The sequence below is a fragment of the Miniopterus natalensis genome, chromosome 9 (genome assembly GCF_054644295.1).
Source record: "Miniopterus natalensis isolate mMinNat1 chromosome 9, mMinNat1.hap1, whole genome shotgun sequence".
In the NCBI taxonomy this organism is placed as follows: domain Eukaryota; kingdom Metazoa; phylum Chordata; class Mammalia; order Chiroptera; family Miniopteridae; genus Miniopterus; species Miniopterus natalensis.
Window position 1 is genome coordinate 21519066 of NC_142089.1, and position 20631 is coordinate 21539696.

The 20631-nt window shown below is 52.8% G+C and overlaps 1 protein-coding gene across 1 annotated transcript; it reads right to left on the minus strand.

Moving 5' to 3' along the window:
* Nucleotides 1-5801: 5801 nt before the first annotated feature.
* RSPO1 (R-spondin 1) lies at nucleotides 5802-20033 on the minus strand. Its single transcript, XM_016219971.2, has 5 exons — nucleotides 19940-20033; nucleotides 9442-9633; nucleotides 7109-7258; nucleotides 6665-6853; nucleotides 5802-5965 (listed from the first exon to the last, which is right to left on the minus strand). The coding sequence occupies exons 1-5, from the start codon at nucleotides 20031-20033 to the stop codon at nucleotides 5802-5804; spliced, it is 789 nt and encodes a 262-aa protein (XP_016075457.1).
* Nucleotides 20034-20631: the final 598 nt, after the last annotated feature.

Below are 20631 nucleotides of genomic sequence, written 5' to 3' on the forward strand. Positions count from 1 at the left end.
GGGGTGAAGATTAAATAAATAAATAAGTTTATAAAAAAAAAAATAGAGGGAAACAGGAGAAGGGTAAACCATGGGAATGCGAAGAGAATGTGTTTGTGAGAAATTGACATGCAATGTCTGTGGACATTTTGTTGGTTTGGTGGCGGGAAAAGAATTGTAAATATGCATGGTAGGCAAATACCTTGTACAGTAAAATACCTTGTGAGAATGAATGCGAGGGCTCGAGAGAAATCAAACACAGTCTATCGGTAATGGTCCTGCCCTTGGGAGAAAGGCCAAGTATATATTCAAGGCAGTCGTTGCCAGTCTCCCAGCCCCCGGGGCAGATCCAAAGTCTGAACCAGATGGGTTATGTGTATCTCAGCTGGCACAAGCAGCTGTGAGGCCATCACCAACCTTTTCTGTCCAAAGTGGGGAGGCGCTGCTTCCCTCCCTCCACTTGGTGCTCAGGCGGGTCCCAGAGTGCTTTGCTCAGACATTGGCTCCTCAGTCCCACAGAGCAGCAGATCAAGTGAGTTGAGAGCTGGCTGATGCCCTTTAGGATGTGGTTTCCTTATGCTCCGGGCAGTAAAGAGCACAGAAGTGAGACTCGGGCTCAAATCAGGAACAATTACCCAAATTCAAAGCCCTGAGATAAATCTAATGATAGAGACGTTCGCATTAAAATGCTAGGTTCTGCAATCAGGAGCCTGCTCTTCACTTGGCCTTGACACCTGAGTCCTCCCCCTTTGAATCCTCAAAGATGAGACAGTGAAGTTCAACTGCCCAAATAGCCACCCTCACGTGTCCACCAGGCAGGCCTGGGGCCAGCAGAGCCAGAGCTCTCGGATCCACCAACCCAACTGGCCCCAGTCTCTCTCCATGTCAATGTCTTGCTCCAGCTCCCAATAATTGAGAGGACACTTCCCATGGTCCCTGGGAATGTAACACCCTCGTTGTCACCAATTTTGCCAAGTGAGAGCTCCAGGGCTGGCCTGGGAAAGCACTTTTCTTTGTTCCTTGAGCTGCCAGCTTGTTTGACAGGCTTTGGACCTGGTCTGGCTGTTCCAGCATCACTTAACCCCCTCCACTGCCCCCGAATCCCATTCCCCCTCCTCCCATTCCTCTGCCCCGAAGGCTGCCGGCTTATTCCTTTTGGAGATGAACTCATTGTTGACTTTAACTCACTTCGATGTTTCCCAGGGAAGCATGCTGGCAGGAGGCCCACCGCAGCTCCTTGAAGAAGACAGCAGGTCCAGTGCCAAGACTGGGTGCCAGGGGCCTTGGAACTGCCAAAATGCCTCCCATTTTATGGACAGGCCTGGCTCGACCTGAAGACATTCCAAGTATTTAATCAGCAGCCCATGGTACATATTGGGTTGCAGAGGGAGCCCTCAGAAGCCAGCCCTTCCAGGAGACGAAACTCAGCCAGAGGAAGGAGCTGGCCTTCTCCATGGGCTAGGCTGATCCTCAACAGATGGAAAAAGTGCATCCCAATAACAATAATCAATAACCAAAGGCTGGCAGCTGCTGCGGCATGGCCTGAGGGACCTTTGGGGGCTTGGCTCTGCCCTTCGTCTCACACCAGACTGAGCCCAGCCAGGAACCCATCTCACCCACCCGCAGCAAGCTCCGGGGGAGCGGACAGGCGAGGGAGGAACCATATTTCACATACTTTCTCTTTCAAAATGTAGCCCTATTTCGCAATTTCCTACTTAAGTTCTGGAAGGCTCTAGGGTAGGACCCAAGCTGCCTTCTCCAGCCACTGGCCGGGGTCTCTTCTCCCCCTCACGGCCAACCTGGTAGGCTAGTGGTGCCAGGCAGAAGGGGCCCCATGTTAGTGGCTGTCCCACCACCCCCATCACTGGCTGCTCATCCAGGGTCTACGTGATGCTGAAGGAGCCTCAACGAAGCTTCCAGCCAAAACCTGTTGATTCTTTACCCTGTGTCGGTTCTTTCTCTCGGGAGAGCCAGGTTGACCACACCAAACAGGTTCACCCCACTCTGGCTGCTGGGCCTCAGCAACCCCCAAGGCATCTGATCGTCAGATCTTCTCCATGTCCCTACAACGAGGCTTTTGTTCTCATTTTTACAGGCCGGACAGTCCTCTAGGCCCTTCGCGATGCAGCCACTTAATCCTTCAAAGCGGGGCCTGTCCTCTCTGGGGTCTTTTCCTTCTTTACCACCTTTCAGCAAGGTTTCCACCTGTGGTCTGTTTCAGTCGGGTCTGGACCACAGCTGGAAGTGTCAGGGGCAAAAAAGCCAGCACCTAGATGACTGGCTCTGTGTCAAGGACCTGACTCAGGATCCGAGAAGCTGACCCTTTTCCTAAATTCCCTCTTAGTCCTTCTAAACCAAACCAATCCAAACAAACCAGAGGGGGGGAAATACTTAAGAAAACCAACCCAGAAAACACAACCCCATCACCCAAAATATTGAAATGGAAAACAAACCCTTTCTCTGGAGACTTGGTCTGGAACATACCAGGCTGGCACTGGGCAAGGTGGCCAGAAATGTGTTAGTCTGAGCAAGTCTGGGACCCTGCAGAGGAAAAAGCTAACATTTTCCAAATGAACGTGTGGGCAGATAAGTCGCAAACAAATCATGTGCTGTTGTTTTCTAAACCTTGGGAGCAGGGTTAGAAACCTTGACATGACTCCCTCTCTCCAACATGCCGCTCACTCTGAAAATCACGCATGACTTCTGATCAATCCTTATGGTCTCTGGCCTCGGGGGGGGGGGGGCTGCTTCTAGGGCTGTGAGCAGGTAACTGCTCCCCATCTTGAAACCCACACTCCAACTCCTGCTCAAAAACAAAAAAAATGCTTACTCTTGAAAGAGCAGACTGAGACAGACAGGAGCAGGTCCAGGTGGGGCTGTTTGCAGAGATGCGTGGGGACCACACCTGGGAGCCCCAGCATATCAGTATCAGGAGAATTCCTCCCACCAGCACTGCAGATGTGGAAGCTCATGATGTTCCCTCCCTTAGCTGCGCAGAGCTTCAGGAGCAGCTTCAGGAGGCTCAAGGAGGCAATGCAGAGAAGCTGAATGCCTCAGAGCACCCCCAAGGTGATACAGGAGATACAGGAGGATCCAGATCATCTCCTGTTGCTAAGATTCTGGACTTTTGTCTCGATGTTGTCTTAGAGGAGAGCTTAAGGTGATGCTTCTCAAACATTTAACAGGCAGATGAATTACCTGGAGGATCATCTGTTACCAGGCAGATGCAGATTCTTTCAGTCTGGGAGGGGCCTGTGATTCTGCATTTTTAACAAGTTCTGTCTGGGATGAGACCAAGGTTGCTGATCTGAGGCCACACTTTGAGTAGAGAGGACCTAAGCATCTAGGAGATTGGGACAAAAATGAGAGCCAGAGAGAGCCAGGACACACAGGGATTGATGACCGATACCCAGATGACTGAGACAGAAAAACAGAGAGAAACAATGGCATATACACGCAAGATCAGAGGCTGAGGTGGCAACAGAGAAAGACAGGTGATGAAAAGAGAGACAGAGAAGGGGACAGCTTGCTCCTCTGACCCCTTTGCTGACCAAGCCTCCATTATCTTCTACTTGAAGGGTCGCAGACCTGAGCCCTGAGCTCTTGTCACCCAGTACTCTTTTTAATCAACCTCTCCCAAACCCTGAGCAGCTTCCCTCCAGTCTGTCTTCTATGCTACAGCCAACACGATCTTGGCAAAATGCAAATCAGGTGATGTTGGCCTGCAATTTGAAAAAATCCTTTAGCAGCTTCCCTGGCTCTGAGAATAAAGAACGAACTGCAGGTGACCTTTCTGAGATGATCTCACCTCACTTGCCCTCCAGGCCTCTTGGCTGTATTGGCCTTCTTTCAGTTCCTCGAACATCAAGCTCCATTCTACCACATGTCATTTGCACATGCTACGCCCTCTAGATAGAACTGTGCTGTCCAATACAGAAGCCACTAGCCCCATGAGTACTTGAAGCATGGCTAGTGCAACTGAAAAGCTGAATTTTTAATGTTATTTAATTTTAATTAACTAAATTTAAAATTTAAAAACATTCAATTCAATAGTGGCAAACTTAACTATTCTTGAGATGACTTGAGTATATGAATCCACTTTTCAACTTTAATTTTTATGAAATCTAAATATAGCTCAACTATTTCTGGTGAAACTTCAGTTTCTAAAATAAGATATGCTATACAGTGTAAAAAATACTTTACATGTCGAAGACTTAGTTTGAAAAAATATAAAATATCTCATTAATAATTTTTGTATTGATTACATTAAAAAAGATAACATTTTGCACATATTTAGTTGAATAAAAGATATAATCGAAATTAATTTCACCTGTTTCTTTTTACTCTTTAAATGTGGCTACTAGAAAAATCTTAATTACATTATTGGTTCATCTTAAATTTCTATTGGACAGCACTGGTCTAGAATGCCATTCCTTATTGTTTTAACTCCTACTTGTCCAGAGCTTGGCTCAAATATCACCTTCTCTGAAAAGCTTCCCTGAGATAAAGTCTTTTACATTTATTCATTTTCTATAGCTATGTGTATGTGCCAGTGGTTGCCTGCCCTTAACTTCGCCCAATTGTAATTATACATTTATTTCAATGATTATTTGATTCATGCCTGTCACCCCCACCTACCTCTAAGCTCCATGCCTGGTTCCCCTCCTGAAACCAAACACTTAGTCCAGAGCCTGGCGCATGGATGGCTGACAGTAGACACTTTCAAATGCCATGGGATGTCTTCCACCTACAGTTCTGCCTTTGGGTCCACTGTCTCCAACCATCTCACAGAGCCTGAGCACTCCCTTCCCCTAGGAAGCCCACGGTAGCCCTTCAGAAGAGAGATTCCACCCCTCCCAGATGGAAAGTCTTCTCTAGCTGACCAGAATCCCTCCATCCTTAGAGGTAAGTAGAGCAGTGCCTCTCAAATGTGACTGTGCATGCCAGTCACCTGGAACCTTGTTACAACGCAGACTCTGGTTCATCGGGTCTGGGACGGGACCTGAGATTCTCATTTCTAACACGCTGCCCAGTGATGACATCACTGCTGGTCCACAGACTACACTCGGGGTGACAAGTGTAGGATAAAGAGAAGTTGGCTCCGCCGTGAGTATCCCCAAAGTTCTCTCCCTGCTTGTCCAGGAGGCCATCAGGGGTCTCTGAAAATTCAGCCCTGTCCCCTCCTGCTCCCACGCATACCCCACCAATCCTGTACCCTGAAAAAGAATGTGGTGCCTGGGGCCACTGTTGTCATTTAGTTTTTGTTTTTAGTTTGAAATAAACCTTTAAGCAGTTTTCAGAGTCAGGGCAGCCCTGATGTGGATCATGGATGTGTAACAACTATCAAGTCCCGCAGCTGGAAATGCAGAGCAGTCCTCGGGCTCTGGCTCCTGTTTGTCATGCAGGGCTGGTCCCACTGGCTCCTCAGAAGGCTCCGCTCAGCAGAATTTGGGCCTAGCTCCTGGGAAATGTTGTCTCTGCGGTGTCCACTGGGAGCATCGCAAACCGAGTGTGCGCTGCTGGGGCCTCTTCCAGGCAGAGATGACCCCCTGCCTCCCTGCCCTGTTCACATCATGGTGTCTGAGGGATATAAGTGTCTTCTGGTGGCCTTGAGTGTATGTGTGTGTGTGTGTGTGTGTGTGTGTGTGTGCATGTGTGCACATACACATGTTTGCATGTATGTTGACTGCATGTTTGGACATGGGATCTGTGTGTGTGTGTCCATGTGTGTGCAAAATGTGTATACATGTTGCCCCCAGGGCTCCAGTTTGATAAAACTTCCATTGCTCTTTCTGCGTGGGCCTGGAAGCTGAAGCGTGTCCCTAGGTGGGCCCTGCAGATGTGAGTGGCCCCACTGTCCCTTGCTGCTGCTGCTGCTGACTCTTGCGTCTCCGGGAGCCGGCGCCCGCCTCCTTGCTCTCCTTCCTGCTGGGGTTCTTGTTGGCGTTCTCCCGCCGGCCCTGGCCTCCCTTCCTCCTTCTCTGCCCTGCAATCCAACAGCAGGAAGGTTCAAGACAGGACATCATGCCACAAGCAGGGAGGCCCCGGGCATGGCCATGGGCCCCAGGATGGGAGGGGTGAGGAAGGGGGAAAGGGGAGGCAGGGAGGAGCTGGAATGGCTGCCCTTAGGCAGTGGGGTGCCCTGAAGGCCTCCTCTGACCATAAGCTACTTCAGAGGACCCTGCAATGTGGGTGCTGAAAGGGGGTCCCTCACCCTGAATAAACCACTCCAGCTCCTCCCCCGCATATCTTCCTCAGACCTGGGATCCCAATGGGCCAAGAAGCTCAGTGCAGTTCTTAGTTCAGGCAGGATGGCCCCACTCCTTCTGGGGTCAGCTGCGACATCCTTGCCAACTGCAGGCTGACTGACCTTGGTCAAATCATCACACCCCGTTCCAGGCCCTATCTGACCTCTCAGGACCCTTCCAGTGCCCACATCTGCTGGCTCAGAAAAAATGGAGAAACTGAAAGAATATGGACACAGAAATTCCCAGCCCCCAAAACACAGAGTTCCGGGTCTCTGCCGGGCCCTGGCGCTGGTTTGCACAGCATGGGGTGTTGAGTTGGGGATGCCCCATTTGGCCCTGGCCTGAGAATCTCCCGGGCATCAGGCAGGAAGCAGAGGGGGTCTGGTCGCCTGCGGTTGGGCCTGACCCCCGCTCCCGGAGCCGGAGCTGCAGCTCACCGTCGGGACAGGGCGTCCTCCGCACTGTGCACCTCCGGGTCTCTCTGGTGTCCGAGCAGACGGCGTGGTCCCCGCCAGGCGCGTGGAGCACCCTTCGTGTCCGCTCCTCAGAGCCCCTCCGGAAACCACAGAGCCTCTTCCTCTTGGAGCACGGCCCCCACGGGGACCACTCGCTCATTTCACATTGCGCTGGCAGGAAGGGGGAGAAGAGAGAGAAAGAAGAGGGTGGCCACATCCCCTTCTCTGGCCAGAAGTCCCCAGGGGAGCTGCTCCCACCTGCTCTCCACCTGGGGCTTAGGCCCAGAGGGCAGGAAAGTCCTGAGAGAGACCCCAGAGGGTGGTCGTGGGGTAAGCTCTCTCTGGACAGTGCCCCAGCCACACTCTCCCAGGCCCGCCCTCCGCCCGGGGTCCCGGACCCTCTGCCTGCAGTGCCCACACGCCTACCAGGACTGCCGCACTCCATGGTGCCATTGGCAGCGGTGGAGCCCTCAGGACAGGCCGGGTAGCAGCGGCCCTTGTGCAGGTACCAGCTCTCCTTGCACTTGGTGCAGAAGTTGTGGCTGAAGCAGGCCTCGCAGTGCTCAATCTTGCATTCTGAGGAGGGGACCAGAGTGGGGGCCTCTGTTTCAGCCTCCCTCATCCCCATTCCAACAGCCGCCACCCAGGCCCACCCACACGGAGAGCGAGACGGTGGCCACTCTTCAGGGCTGGCTGGGACTCACCAGGGTCAGCCAACAGCAACCCAAAACCAATCCCAGGCCCTGCAGCCCGAGGTGAGGCCCAGGAGAGCCAGTTTCAGAGGAAGGCAGGACGCCCTGGGATTAGTGGGGGTGAGAGAGGAGGGTCCCAACATCTCATGGCACCCCAGAGGGCCACCTTGTCAGAGCTGAACTGAGGGACACAGTGACCCCTGACCGTGGCTGTGTGGTCTCCTCTTCCCCCACTGCTGGGCGTCCGCAAGACCCCAAACCCTGGATCTCCTCCTGCCTGGGGCAGAAAAAATGGGCTTGGAGGAGAGGGAAGCAATCCCAGGGCAAATTCCTCTCCCTGGGCAAGGAGGCGAGTTCCAGGAACCGCCTGGTTGGACTCCTGGGTCCCTCCCCATCCCCTCCTGCCAGCTCCCCCACCTGCCCCCCCTGGGGGGGGGGCAGTGGGGGGAGGGTGGATTCGGGACTGAAGAAGCAGGCAGGGTCTTTCACAATCTTCCCTTCTCAGATCGTGGGCAGGGCGAACTTCCTCCCCGACTCTGGCACCTGGAGCCTGGGCTGCCAGTTTCCCAGGAGCTTGCACAGCCAGGAACTCCTAACCCCAAATACCCTGAGGACCAAGAGGGCAGCCCCGGTGTCCTACCTCCAACCTTGCAATCTCCCCACGCCCACCACACCCTGCTCTGTGCCTCTGTGGCTTTATCTCAGCTCGGTCTCCCTCCCTCCTTCTCTCGCACTCTGATTCCTGGGTTTCACTGCAGGTGCAATACAGTAAGAATTATTGAGTGCCAGACACAAAGGGCTTTACATGTGCCTCCCACAACAACCCCAGGGGTAAAAGCTAGTACTCCCATTTTAGAGATGAGATTTTGAGAGGTTACAACATGCCCAAAGTCACACAATAAACAAATAGCAGAGTTGAGAGGACAACCCCAGTTGACTGATCTGGGGTAGGCCACGTCCTTTCCAGCCTCGCTGTTATCAACTATAAAACAGGTACTATCACTTAGATCCCGTCTCCCTTCAGAGGGTGTTGTGGGCTCAACTGATAAGAGATCTGGAAACACCTTCTAAACTCCAAGGCACTGAACAAGTGGGAGGGAGCCCTGGTTTTGTTTACTGGAGTGTGTTCACCGCATATCCCCCAGCAGGTCAGGCTGAGAAGGGAGGGAGGTGTGATAGCACCTGCCCTGACGCACTCGGAACTGTGGCTGGTGTGGGAGAAAGGAGCTGAGAAGACCAGGGGGAGGAAGGGAGGAAGAGCAGCCAGACTGGTGTGGCACAGTGGTTGAGCATGGACCCATGAACCAAGAGGTCACTGGTTCAATTCCCATTCAGGGCGCATGCCCAGTTGCGGGCTCGATCCCCAGTAGGGGGCATGCAGGAGGCAGCCGATCAATGTTCCTATCTCTCTATCCTCTCCCTTCTTCTCTCTCTAAAAATCAATAAAAACATATTTTAAAAAAAAAAAAGGGGGGGGAGGGAAGAGCAGGCTGACCAGGGCTTGACTTTCTCTGCAGTCAGTAGAGCCCGAGGTGGTGTTGAAGCAGAAGTGTGATGGGATAGTTAGTGTCTCAGAAGCATCTTTCTGGCCGCAGTGAGGAGGCGGGCCGAAGGGAACCTGATGAGGGTTGGAGCACAGATCAACAGACTATTGCAATAGTCCAGGAGAGAGGTGACGGAGGCCTGGGTAAGGCAACGGCAGTGAGGCGAGAAAGGAGACGGAGCAGGCGTGATTGGGTTATTGGATGGATGGGGGATGGCACAAATGAGAGGCTGGCTCTCAAGTCTATGGCTTGGGTGATGGCTTGGGACGGAGTGACCTGTGGGAATATAGGTGGGTGCAGGTTTGGAGGGAGGAGATGCAGTTCTGATACAGACACACTGAGTTGGAAATGTGGATGGGATATCGAGGGGAGATGTCTGGCCAGCAACCGGATACTTGAATAAGAAGCCTCATCTCCCCTCCTCAGAGTCCCCCCCAGTCCTCTTGCTGGCCACCAACAGTTCAGAGCACCCTCCCCCAGGGTCCCGACCCTCTAGCGCTTCTCCAGCCCCGCCCACACTCACTGATGCACTTGTTCATGTCGGGGTTGCGGGCATCGAAGTATCCAGGCGGGCAGGACGGCAAGCAGACGCCCACCTGGCGGATGTCGCTCCTCTCCAGAAGGATGAACAGCTTGGGCGAGCACTTGAGGCAGCCGTTGACCTCAGAGCAGAGCTCACAGCCTTTGGCGCAGGCCTGGCTCCCCTCGGCACTGACTGCAAGGGTGGGACAGGGTGAGATGGTGGCCATAGGAGAGACCTCAGTCTTTCCCAGGCTCCTACCAGGATGGGAATTGAGATGTGCTTCTCAGAACGAATGTGCGTCTCAGCAAGCGCAGGCCAGGCGGGCAGCTCCCTGCAAGGCCGCTGTATAAACCTCCCCAGGATCCTCTCTCAAGGGAACCAGCACAGGCGCCTGGAGCAAGAGCTCCCATCCATTCTAAACGCCTCCGTAGCTCGAGGCATGACACAAGCTCACCCCCCGCCTGCGAAGCGACCGAAGCTGCACCCTTCCTGGAACCTACCCCTACCCTCTCCAGAGGAAGGAGGGTTTTTTATCCTTGAGAAAGTTTTCAGGACAAGAAGGGTAATGGGTTAAACTACCCGAAAAAAACATCACCTGCCTAGAAATAAGAAGACAACTAGAATAACCTACATTTAGAACAGTGGTTTCACCCAGAGGCGATATTGCTCCCCAGGGGACATTTGGCAATGTCTAGAGGCATTTTTATTGTTACACTGGAAAGGGGGGTTGCCACTGGCATCTAAGGGAGAGAGGCCAGGGATGCCAGTCAACAGCCTACAGTGCACAGGGCAGCCTCACAACAAATTACCTGGTTCACACTGTCAGTGGTGCTGAGGCTGAGCAACCCTGGCCTAGAACCATCCTTTGGGGCAGTGAGATCTCCAGCCCCAGCAGACCTCTGATCTTGTTTCATCATGCACACGTTCAACCAACACTCAGAGCCCCTCGCAGGTACCGCGGGCAGTGTGAGCTCCGGGGACGTGGAGGCAAAGATGCCCAGGCACTCCCCACTGACCTTTCAGGGCCACAGACGGACCCGCAAGCGGGCAAACACTGACAGCCACGAGACCGAGCAATAGTGGAGCCAAAAAGAAGAGAGGGCAGGAGTCACCCAGGGGGTACCATTTGGGCCAACGCTTGAAGAATGACTGAATTTATCCATTAGAAAGTAGAAACAAGGGCCCTCTAGGAGCAGGACCACAGAGGTATAAACAACCCAAGGGGAACAGCACATAACTTGGGGAGCAGGAGAGGTGTGGAGGGGAGCGGTGAAAGACAAGGAGCCCTATCTTAAAGGGCCTTTTATATCACAGCAAGGAGCTTGCACTTGATCCTGCTAGGCAGCGTTTCCCAGGGTATTCCTTGAAACGTGACTCCCCTAAATGTTCAGAGGGGGCCACTGCATCAGGTAAGACTGAGAACCACTGGGTCCAACATGTCTAAACAAGATTCTTTACTGCAGGGCTTCTTGCTCCCTTTATGATGCTCCGGACCCAAGTGCTTCTCCAAGATGGGGACAGAGAGAGCTGCATTTCCCAAACATTTTAGCCACAAAACCTTTGTTTTGCAGAGCTTCTATAGGGACCTTTCTCAGAGATGATTAGACAACAGGGAGCCATTGGCAAGTTTTTGTTTGTTTTATTTTTTAATCCTTACCAGAGGATATTTTTTCCATTGCTTTTCAGAGAGAGTGGAAGGGAGAGAGAGAGAGAGAGAGAGAAACATTGATGTGAGAGAGACACACTGACTGGTTGTCTTCCACACGAGCCCCGGCTAGGGCCGGGATCGAGCCTCTAACCAAGGTATGTGCCCTTGGCTGGAATCAAACCGGGACCCTTCAGTCTGCAGGCCAGCGCTCTAACCACTGAGCCAAACTGTTGGCTAGGGCGCCATTGGCAAGTTTTAAGCAGGAGCAAGATCTGCTCTGATTGACATGTTGGAAGGTTACTTTGGCAGCCTGGGTGGAGACCAGAGACTGAAGGACCAGTTGGAAGGAAGCTGACCAGGTCATCCAGGTGAGAAAGATGAGAGAGTCTTAAACCAAATTTGGTTCAGAGACGCTTAGGGAATACAATCAGCAGGCCCCAGTGACCAACAGGAGGAGGGGGGGAGTCTGGGATGAGACCCAGTATTGAGGCCTAGGGTAGGGGTGAATGGTGGGGCCAGTCACTAAAAGAGGCCCATAGGAGAGGAAGCAAGTTGAGAAGGACGGAGAGTAGTTATGAGTCACTTAGGAGGAGCCAGGCAGGAAGGAGCTATAGATACAGGCTGGACACAGAGAGCAGGGGAATCAGAACAGAGACGGCAGCAGACCATGCAGGACCCAGAACTCAGGCTGCGGAGTGGGCCGGACTTGGAGCCAATCTCCAGCATGTGGCCCCGGGTGAAACACAGCATCTGGTGTGCCACCCTTCCCACCCCTGAAAAAGGGAGACTCGGATGCCCACTCAGGAGGGCTGTTGGGAGGAGCACCTGCCCCATTCCTGATCCCTGATTTCACAGCAGGAGAGAGAGAGAGAGAGAGAGAGGAGAGAGAGAGAATCATCAGTGTGAGAGAGACACATTGATTGGTTGCCTCTCACATGCAATTTGGGATGGAGCTAGAACCTGCAACCCAGGTACATGCCCTTGATCGGGAATCAAACCTGGGAGCCTTCAGTGCCCAGGCTGAAGCTCTAACCACTTGGCAACACCACCCAGGGCCTATTACTTTCTCTGTAATCCTCATTTTTGCAGATGAGAAAAGAGAGGAGTTAAATTACGTGAACAGGGCTTCACAGCCAGAATGTGTTCCAGGAAGAGGGCGCAAAGCTCATGAAGGCCAGCGAAACGACAATACAAGGGGACGTGGAAACTGAAAGTATAACTAGGCTGATTTTCAAATTTATTTGTATAAAGTCAGTGTTATTTAATTAATCGATAAATTACAAAATTAATATTGTTCTTGTTGATTTAGTTATTATGAGAGCAAAAATACTCCAAATGTATTGGATTCAGGAGAGAGCCCTTGGAATTATCCTTCCACTTTAGGCCTTTGTTCAGCTATATTACAAATGAATTCAATCACTGTAGATATTACATACTACTCTACTTCAAATATATTAAATCCTCTATTACTCAAGGTTTTTGCTTAATTCATTGTTGAAATGAATGCTCCCTCTAGGTTCTTGCCTGGGTTTCAATAACTGGAGTCATGCAGGTGTCCCATTTGCAGCCTCCACAGCTGTGTTCCCATTCTCATTTATTCCTTCCTGATCACTTTTGTTAGGGACAGTTTTGCAAAAGGCCTTCTCAGGATCCTGCTGCCTACCTCCCATTCAACCAACAACAAATCTCTGAGTGCATTTCCCTTCAGATCTATCAAGGATACGGCAAGAAAAAGTGTGGCACATGCAGGTATCTGAAATTAGTTCAGCATGGCTGGAACCTGGGGTGAGTAGTTAGACATGAGGCTGGAGAGGGAAGCAGGGGTCAGATGAGGAAGGGTCTTAAATGTGTATAGAGGAGTTGGGGCATTATCCTAAAGGCAATGAGGCATTGATGTTGGCTTTAAAATAGGAGACATGGTCTGGATTCCATTTTAGAAAGATCACCCTGTAGTCTGGAGAATGGGTCGTAGGAAGGGCAAAATTGGAAGCAGGAGGACTCCCAGGTTCTAAGACATGGAGCTGAACCAGAGGATGGAAGGGAGCAGACACATGTAAGACATTCAGGTGGTAGAATCAACAAGACTAGGGGATGTCGGGGAGAGCACAAGTCAAGGATGACTTAGTGGTGTTGAGCTTGGGTGACAGGGTAGCAGTCAGCCCTTTACCGAGAGAGGGACCACAGGAGGAAGAGCAGGTTTGGGTGGGGAAATGATGAGCAGTTGCATTTTAGATGTGTTGAGGTTGTGGTTCTTGTGAGACACCCAGAGGAAGGTGTCTATTAGGCAGTTGAACCTGTGGGTCTGGAACTCAAGAGAAACATTATGGCTAGAGATTGAGACATGGAGTCCCTCACATGTAAACAGTCATCAAAGGCATGAGATGGCAAGGAGAGTGGGCACAGAGAGAAGAGGAATTAGACATTTAAGAGAAGGATAGAAAAATAAGGGCTAGCTTAGAGACCCAGAAGGAGCAACCAGACAGGTAGGGGACACTCAAAAGCATATTGCACCTGGCAGCAGGCTCAGCGGTTAAGCATCAATCAACCTAGGATCCAGGAGACGTGGTCCGGTTCCTGGTCAGGGCACATGCCCGGGTTGCAGGCTCGATCCCCAGTGTGGAGGAGGCAGCCAATCGATGACTGTCTCTCATCATTGATGTTTCTATCTCTCTCTCTCCCTCTCCCTTCCTCTCTCTGAAATCGATAAAGACATATTTTTTTTTTTATAAAAAAAGCATATTGCATCATAGAAGCCAAGAGAAAAGTACACTCAACAGAGGAGGGAGGCATCACACGCCAAATGCTGCTGAGGTACCAACAAGAACAGCAACAAACGGGCTGTTGGTGCCCCGGGTTAGGGTGGAGAGCAGGAGCAGTGGTTGAGTAAAAGGAGGTGAGGAAGGAGAGTCATCTTATTTCACGAACTTGGCTGTGGAGGGGGGACAGAGCTCAGGATCCATCCTGGGAGCCGTCACTAGGATTAAGGGCATGGGAGTGGAAGGCATCCCAGGGCAGAAGCTGCGCAGCTGGAAAAGGCGGCCAAAGGCTGAGGCCTGGGCAACGCTCATGTCCAGCAGACAAGCAGAGGAAGAGGGGCAGAGAGAAAGCTGAGTATGAATCATTGGAGAGGTGGGAGGAGACCAGGAGAGAGTGGGGCTAGAAGCCAAGTTGAAAAGGGAGAGATCACAGAGACCAGGGCTGGGAGGAGACCATGGCCAGTGAGCTCAGGCGAATCTAAGGAGGCTTGCATTAGGAGGTGACCTTGCATTAGGAGGTGACCTTGCATTAGGAGTGACCTTGAGAAGGGCAGTTTTGGTGGAGTGGTAGGGATGACAGCCAAACCACAGTGAGCTGAAGAGTGAGGGGAAGGGACAGAGGTGGGGGTGAAACAAGGAGAGGGGCAGAGAGAGTCAGAGAACATAGAGAGAGGAGAGAGACCCAGCTGGGAGCCAGACTGTGATCACAAGACTCAGAGGCAGGTTAAAGGCTCAAGGATACGGAAGGGTCAAGATATAGAGCTCAGGTGGTAAGACTGGCCTTGAGGCTCGAGGCTCAAGGCCAAGGTCAGGGACAAGGGACTCGGGAGGTGAGCTCCATGAGATTTTGGGGCTCAGCAAGGAGGAGAGGGGCTCAGTGATGGGCAGGGGTAAGCTCAATGAAAGGGGTGCTCATCAAGGGGGTAGGAGCCGAAGGGTGTTCTCAGCTTAGCAAGGCAAATGAATGGGCAGGGAGGGAGTAGAGCCAGGGGATGGGGGGCTCTATGTGTGTGTCCAAGGAGATGGTGGGTGTTGGGGGTGTTGTGTAATGGTTCAAAGGGAAAAGCCAAAGCTCATTCATCCCTAGACGTTTATTGCACACCTAACACATGCCCGGAGCAGCTAGGAGCTGGGAATGTGGAGGGGTAGCAACAAAAACCCAGCCAGGACTGCGGGAAACAGGGCTCGCCCGCACTGCCGTGAAGGAGAGGGAACAGGGGCTCTCCCTTACCCAGCTGGCTGGGTGACGAGGGGGTGCCAGGCAGGAGGAACGGCCTGTGCAAAGGCTCTGAGGCACTGAACATGTTCACGGAATTGAAAATAGGGCTTTATTCTATTGGCGAGGGAAGGGACCACGGAAGGGCAGGGTCAGACTCCGTCTGAAAGGCTCCCTCCAGCTCCCGAGGCTATGATGGGGGCCGGGGCTGTGGGCACCCAGGGGAGCAGCCCTGCAGGGCTGTAGCCTGGCCTAGGAGGCTGGGCCGGCTCAGTGCAGGGAGCGGCTCAGGGAGGAGGTGGCGCCTTCTTCCCACCTTCCCCACAGCCCCTCCTACACGGCCCTGCTCTCCCCCCCCACCCCCCCTTCTCACTGGGCTCCTGGGCCCTCTCAGTGGAGCCCTTTTCACTGAGCCAGGAAGGCAAGGCTGGGCCGGCCTCCATTTCTCTGCTGCTTCTCCACCTCCATCCTTGCCTAAAGCCCTTCAGGTTGATGTCGCTACAATCAGGCCTTGCCCCAGGGTGGCTCAGCGCCCCTGCCTCCTGGAAGAATGGATGCTGGCCCCAGCCCTTCCTCCTCAGGGGGCTTCTCCTCTCCCAGTTACCCACCTTTCTAAAACACCCCTGCCTAGAATCCCTCAGTAGCTCCCTATGCCTGCAGAAGGAAGACTCGGCTCCTCCACCTCTCCTAAAAAGCTTCCAGGAGCTGATCCCACCTGCCTCATCTCTCAACACTACCCCCTAGGCAATATGAAACTGTTTTTGTTTCTCTGGACATGTCACACTACTTCACACCTCTTGCCTTTGTGCCAGTTGGTCCTTCTGCCTGGGACACTCTGTGGCTCCTCCTGAGCCTGATTAATTCCTTCAAGCCTCAGAACTAAAGTCACCTCCCCCAGGCAGCCTCTCTTGATCTAGTCTCCCTGCAGAGTCTGGGTGGAGTATTTCTCTGTGTTCCCACGGCCCCAGTACTTAAGTCCACTGTGGTAGACATCACCATGTGCTGTTAATATCTTCTAAAATGTCTTTTTCTCCCCCCACTAGCTTTGGAGGGCAGAGCCTGTCTTATTTCTGAATGGGAGCCCAGTGAAAAGATGAGGGTCCCCCCAGAATATAAGGTTAAGGGTGTGGTGAGTGAGACAGAGGCTCAGGGAGGTGGGTATATGAATGGAGCTCGCTGAGAGTTTGATAGAGTGTAGGGACTCAGGGTGGGGTGGGTGAAGGTCAAGGAGGGGTGGAGAGGAACTCACCATGACCTAGGGGAGGGGTGACCTTGGTATTGGGGTGGAATCTGGCCTTGGAGGAACTAGATTCAGTAAGAGACCTGAGTTAATTGGGGTGTGGGGGTGTGGAGTGAGGGATAGGCAAGGGCCCTTCTCAGGCCTCACACTCTCCCAGGAGATGTGTCTATTCCTGGTGCCCAATCATCTCAGGACATGACCCCTGGGAAGATCCAGCATTCTTTAACTCAACTGGGAGCTTAGTTTAGACCTTTACTGTTTCTCACCTGGGCCCAAATAGATTCTGAACTGTCCTGTTTGCCTCCCACCTCCCCCCACCCTATCCAGCAGCTGGACATGCTGCTCCCCTGAGTAAGGCCTCTCAGAGCCTCCTCATTGCCCATAGCTCAAGTCAGGTCAAGTGCAGACTCCCCAGCCTGGCGAGAACACAACGTTCCGCCATCTGACCTCTGCCCACATCAGCAGCAGCATCCCCCCTGGACGCTCCCTTGGCCCCAGGCAGCTGTCCCTACTCTGTCCTGAGGGGCGCTGGGCTGATCATAAGCAGCACAATCCTTTCAATAGAAAAGATCCTCCACGTATAAAATAGATATGAGCACAGCTGCCCCAATTAAAACCCTAGGACTCCCCAGAACTCCTCTTAGAAACCACTTCTCCATCTATAACTCCTAGCTGCACCCCATTACCTGAGCAAACAGTCTCTACCTCCTCCCAGCTCCGCATCTGTGAACACGCTGGCCCCTCTGCCTGGAATGCCCGCACCCTCAGCCACTCTCCACCCGCTGCCTAGAGATCAGATGTGATCTCTAAAAACACAACTCGGAGGAACTTGCTCTGGACCCTCCTAGCTCCTGACTTTCATCCAGGTGTAGCAATGAGACACTAGATTGAAATCGGTCCCCCCCCCCACCTGCCTCCTCCAGGGACTCCTCAAGATTCACTTCTATGACCGGGGCCAGGCTCTGTAGGCTCCAAATGAGTGTTTGGGGAATGGCCCAAGGATGGTCAGGGCAAGAGGGGACAAAAGCTCAAGACGAAGGGCAGTGAAAAAGGGCAGAAGGGGGGGCCAGCTTCTGGAGGAGTCAGAGAAGGAATGGGGGCTTCTTGGGGGCAGAACTGAGGGAAGGGGCCCAGGAATCTGATAGGAGAAGGGTCTCAGGAAGGGGAGGGGCACTCAATGTGAGGGATGGTGAGGGAATGAGGGCTCCACTGTGGGGGAGCAGGAAATCCAGGTGGGAAGGCGGTCAGGAGAGGCTGAGGGCCTGTGAGGGTGAGTGAACAGAAGGATGGGCATGGGGCTGCGTCCTCAGTGCGTGGGAGAGGAGGGGGCACCCTACCAGGGTTTGTAACTCATAGCTAAAGAATTCTTCGCTCAACTTCTGCCCCTCCATGCTGGGAGGCCATCACTCGTACCCGAAATCAACCATTTCTGCACTCAAAGCTGGTGTGTGGCTCCGGATCAGAGTTATATTGGTGGCCTCTGGTGGCCCTATCGACACGCAGTCATGGGATATTGGACAGAGTTGACAGATCTGAGGCTCATCTATATATCAAGCCTGTCTCTGCCCCCCAGGCTGCCCAGTGCCCTTCCATGTGGTCAGGAGGCCAGAGCAGCCACACACGGGTATCTGGCTCTTCTCCCTTTTCTCCCCACTTCCCTGGGCACCCCAGGGCAAAATGGTCCACACATCGTTTATATAACAGTGACGCGCCTCCTGAAGTCAACAGGGAGCTGGATATTTCACAAAGGCTTCATTACATGTCTGCGTCATCTCATGCAAGCCTCACTATTCCTGTACAATGACACTTGATTCTTAAGCAATACTGCCTACAGCATCCACTCTCATCTCTCTGAGCACATGTTCCTCTTGGACCCTCACTGCACCCCAAGTCTTTCCCCTCACCTCACCCCATCCACGTATCTCACCATCAAGGATGCCTGTCACTCACACCACTTGGTAGTAAAAGCTGGGTTACTGCTGCTGAGGCTGTGGGATGCGGCTACATCAAAAGTGTCATAACTGCTGTATTTGATTGGCCATGGTTGGGGCCGGGCCTTTTCTGATAGCCAGGCCAGTACTTTTTTTTTTTTTTTTTAGTACAAAGTTTGGAACAACAGGTCTTCTGACCCCTGGTTTAGGTGGGCGTGTGGCTCTGCACATGTGAGGGACAGCGTGATTACTAGTACAGGTCACACAAGCGTGAGTGGCTCCACTCAACTCCTTCTCACATCTTGGAATTAGAGGAGATATTATAAACCACTAAACTGCATCTGGCCCGTGCAGTCCAAAATACTGGCTGCGACAGGCGAGAAGGGAGGAAAACCAAGGCCTCAATGCTGATTAAACCTAACCGTCTCTAATTGTTTGTTAAGCCAGGGATTTTCAGCTTCGCCAGTTCTCTGAGCTTCTGTCCTGGGCTGGGTTTTGCCCTTGGCCGCTCACATCGAGACCCAACCAGACTCCACTGCCTTTCAACCTTTCTGGCAGCCTCAGTCTGCAGGCCTCAAGCGGGAAGCAAGAAGTGGCTGAGCCAGGCTTCGGAGGAGCTGCCTGACCATGGGCGTGATGTCTCTGATGGAGGATGTTGAAAGACAGGCCCTGGGGTCGAGCCTCGGTCTGTAACACAGGCCTCCACCTCACTCCTGACATGTGTCTCTCACATGCAGTGGCCACTCCCACAACAGTGGGCAGGTAGGAACCCCCATCACTGGAGACATTAAGCACAGACTAGAGGACCTGCTCTTGGGAGCGCCTAGAACAGGACTCTATAAGGGACAGCAAGGCCAGTGGGGACAGGTTCAACCTGAACTCTATCAAGCTCTGTTGTCAAGAAGACTGGGCTCACAGGAGTTAGGAGACCTGGGTTCCAGTACTGACCCCTTAGGCCTGTCATCTCTTCCCCTTTCCTAACTTCAGTTTCCCCATCTATACAATGATGGATTTATTTTATTTTAAGCTGTGAGAACCCTGTCTTCCAATGATATCTTATGTGGAATCTTACAGAAAGTAGGGAAGAGCAAAGCTGCTCTGGTTGGAAGGGGGTTGGGTCTGACTCCTGCCCACTTGCCTCCCCTCGCTCCCTCAATGCAACTCCTTGATTCCCGCTGGACGGGGTTAAACACCATAAGAGTGGACAGTCTCACGATCTTCCAGCTCCACCGTGCTGCCCCATGATCTGGGCAGGGAGGGCTGTTGCCTAACACCAGGCTGGCAGAGCTCCTGGCCCAAAGGGGTTGAGAGCTGCACTTCAGCCACCACTGACAGAAAGAGCCCTAAACTGTTGGTGAGGAGGGAACCAAGCATCCTGGGGCAGGGGAACCTGGATCATCTCCATGGTTACCACACAAAGCTGGTGTTATGTCAAAGGGCATAATCCACACACTGGATCCTCACAAGAGAGGGGTTAATCTAGAAAGCAGAGCCTACAAAGGGGAAACTAGACAAAGTGAATAATCTACAGAGTGCTCAGTCTCAACAAATTAATCCACAAACTGGATAATCCACAAAGAGGATAACCTATTGAGTAATCTACACAAGAAGAAATCGGCAATGGTCATCACAGAATGAAGCCACGGAAGGTCCCCGAGTCCCCCAGGTGGCCCCCCTACCACGCCGACAGCCCCACTCATTACTCACTCCGCCTCTGTCTCTTCCCCTTGATCCCCCGGCTGCCAGCAGTGAGATGCATCCAGCTCAGAACCAGGGCCACCACACACAGCCCAAGCCGCATAGTCACTCGCCAGCTCCAGGCCCCTGGTAGGAGGGGTGGTCTCTGGGGTGATGGATGGCCCAGGGCTGTCGCTAACGCCTCCGGGGCTGGGTCAGCAGCAGGAGGCCCAGAACTGGGCCATGTCCCAAATCCACCATAATCTCAGAAAGGGTGTGGAAAGCCCATAAGGCAGTCCAGAGAGCGTTTCTCAAAGGCAGCTAGAGTGTCACATGGGAAAACTTGTCACTTCAGCAGGGACACCTCCAAAACCCAACCTGTTGGGAGAGGAGAGAGAAGGATTATTTCTGAGGTACCAGGGTATCTCCCCAACCTATGCCTCCTACATTCCCACGTGTCTCTTATCCAGGGGACTGAGAACTCAAAATGTTGTGGACATTACAAGTTGCCCACCTGGCACCCCAGAGAAGAAATCTGCGCCTTTTCCTATCGTGCAGAATTCCCTGGGACGAGGGCTGGTCACCCAGGCAGCTGGAAGGCGTTGGACCTTCAAGCCAAGCTGTGGGTCACCAGGAACCAGCGGCCCCCACCCCTCCCAATGCCCGCCAGCTCTGACCAGCTCTGACCGTCTTCAGGTCTACCCTGCAGACCTCATGCTGCA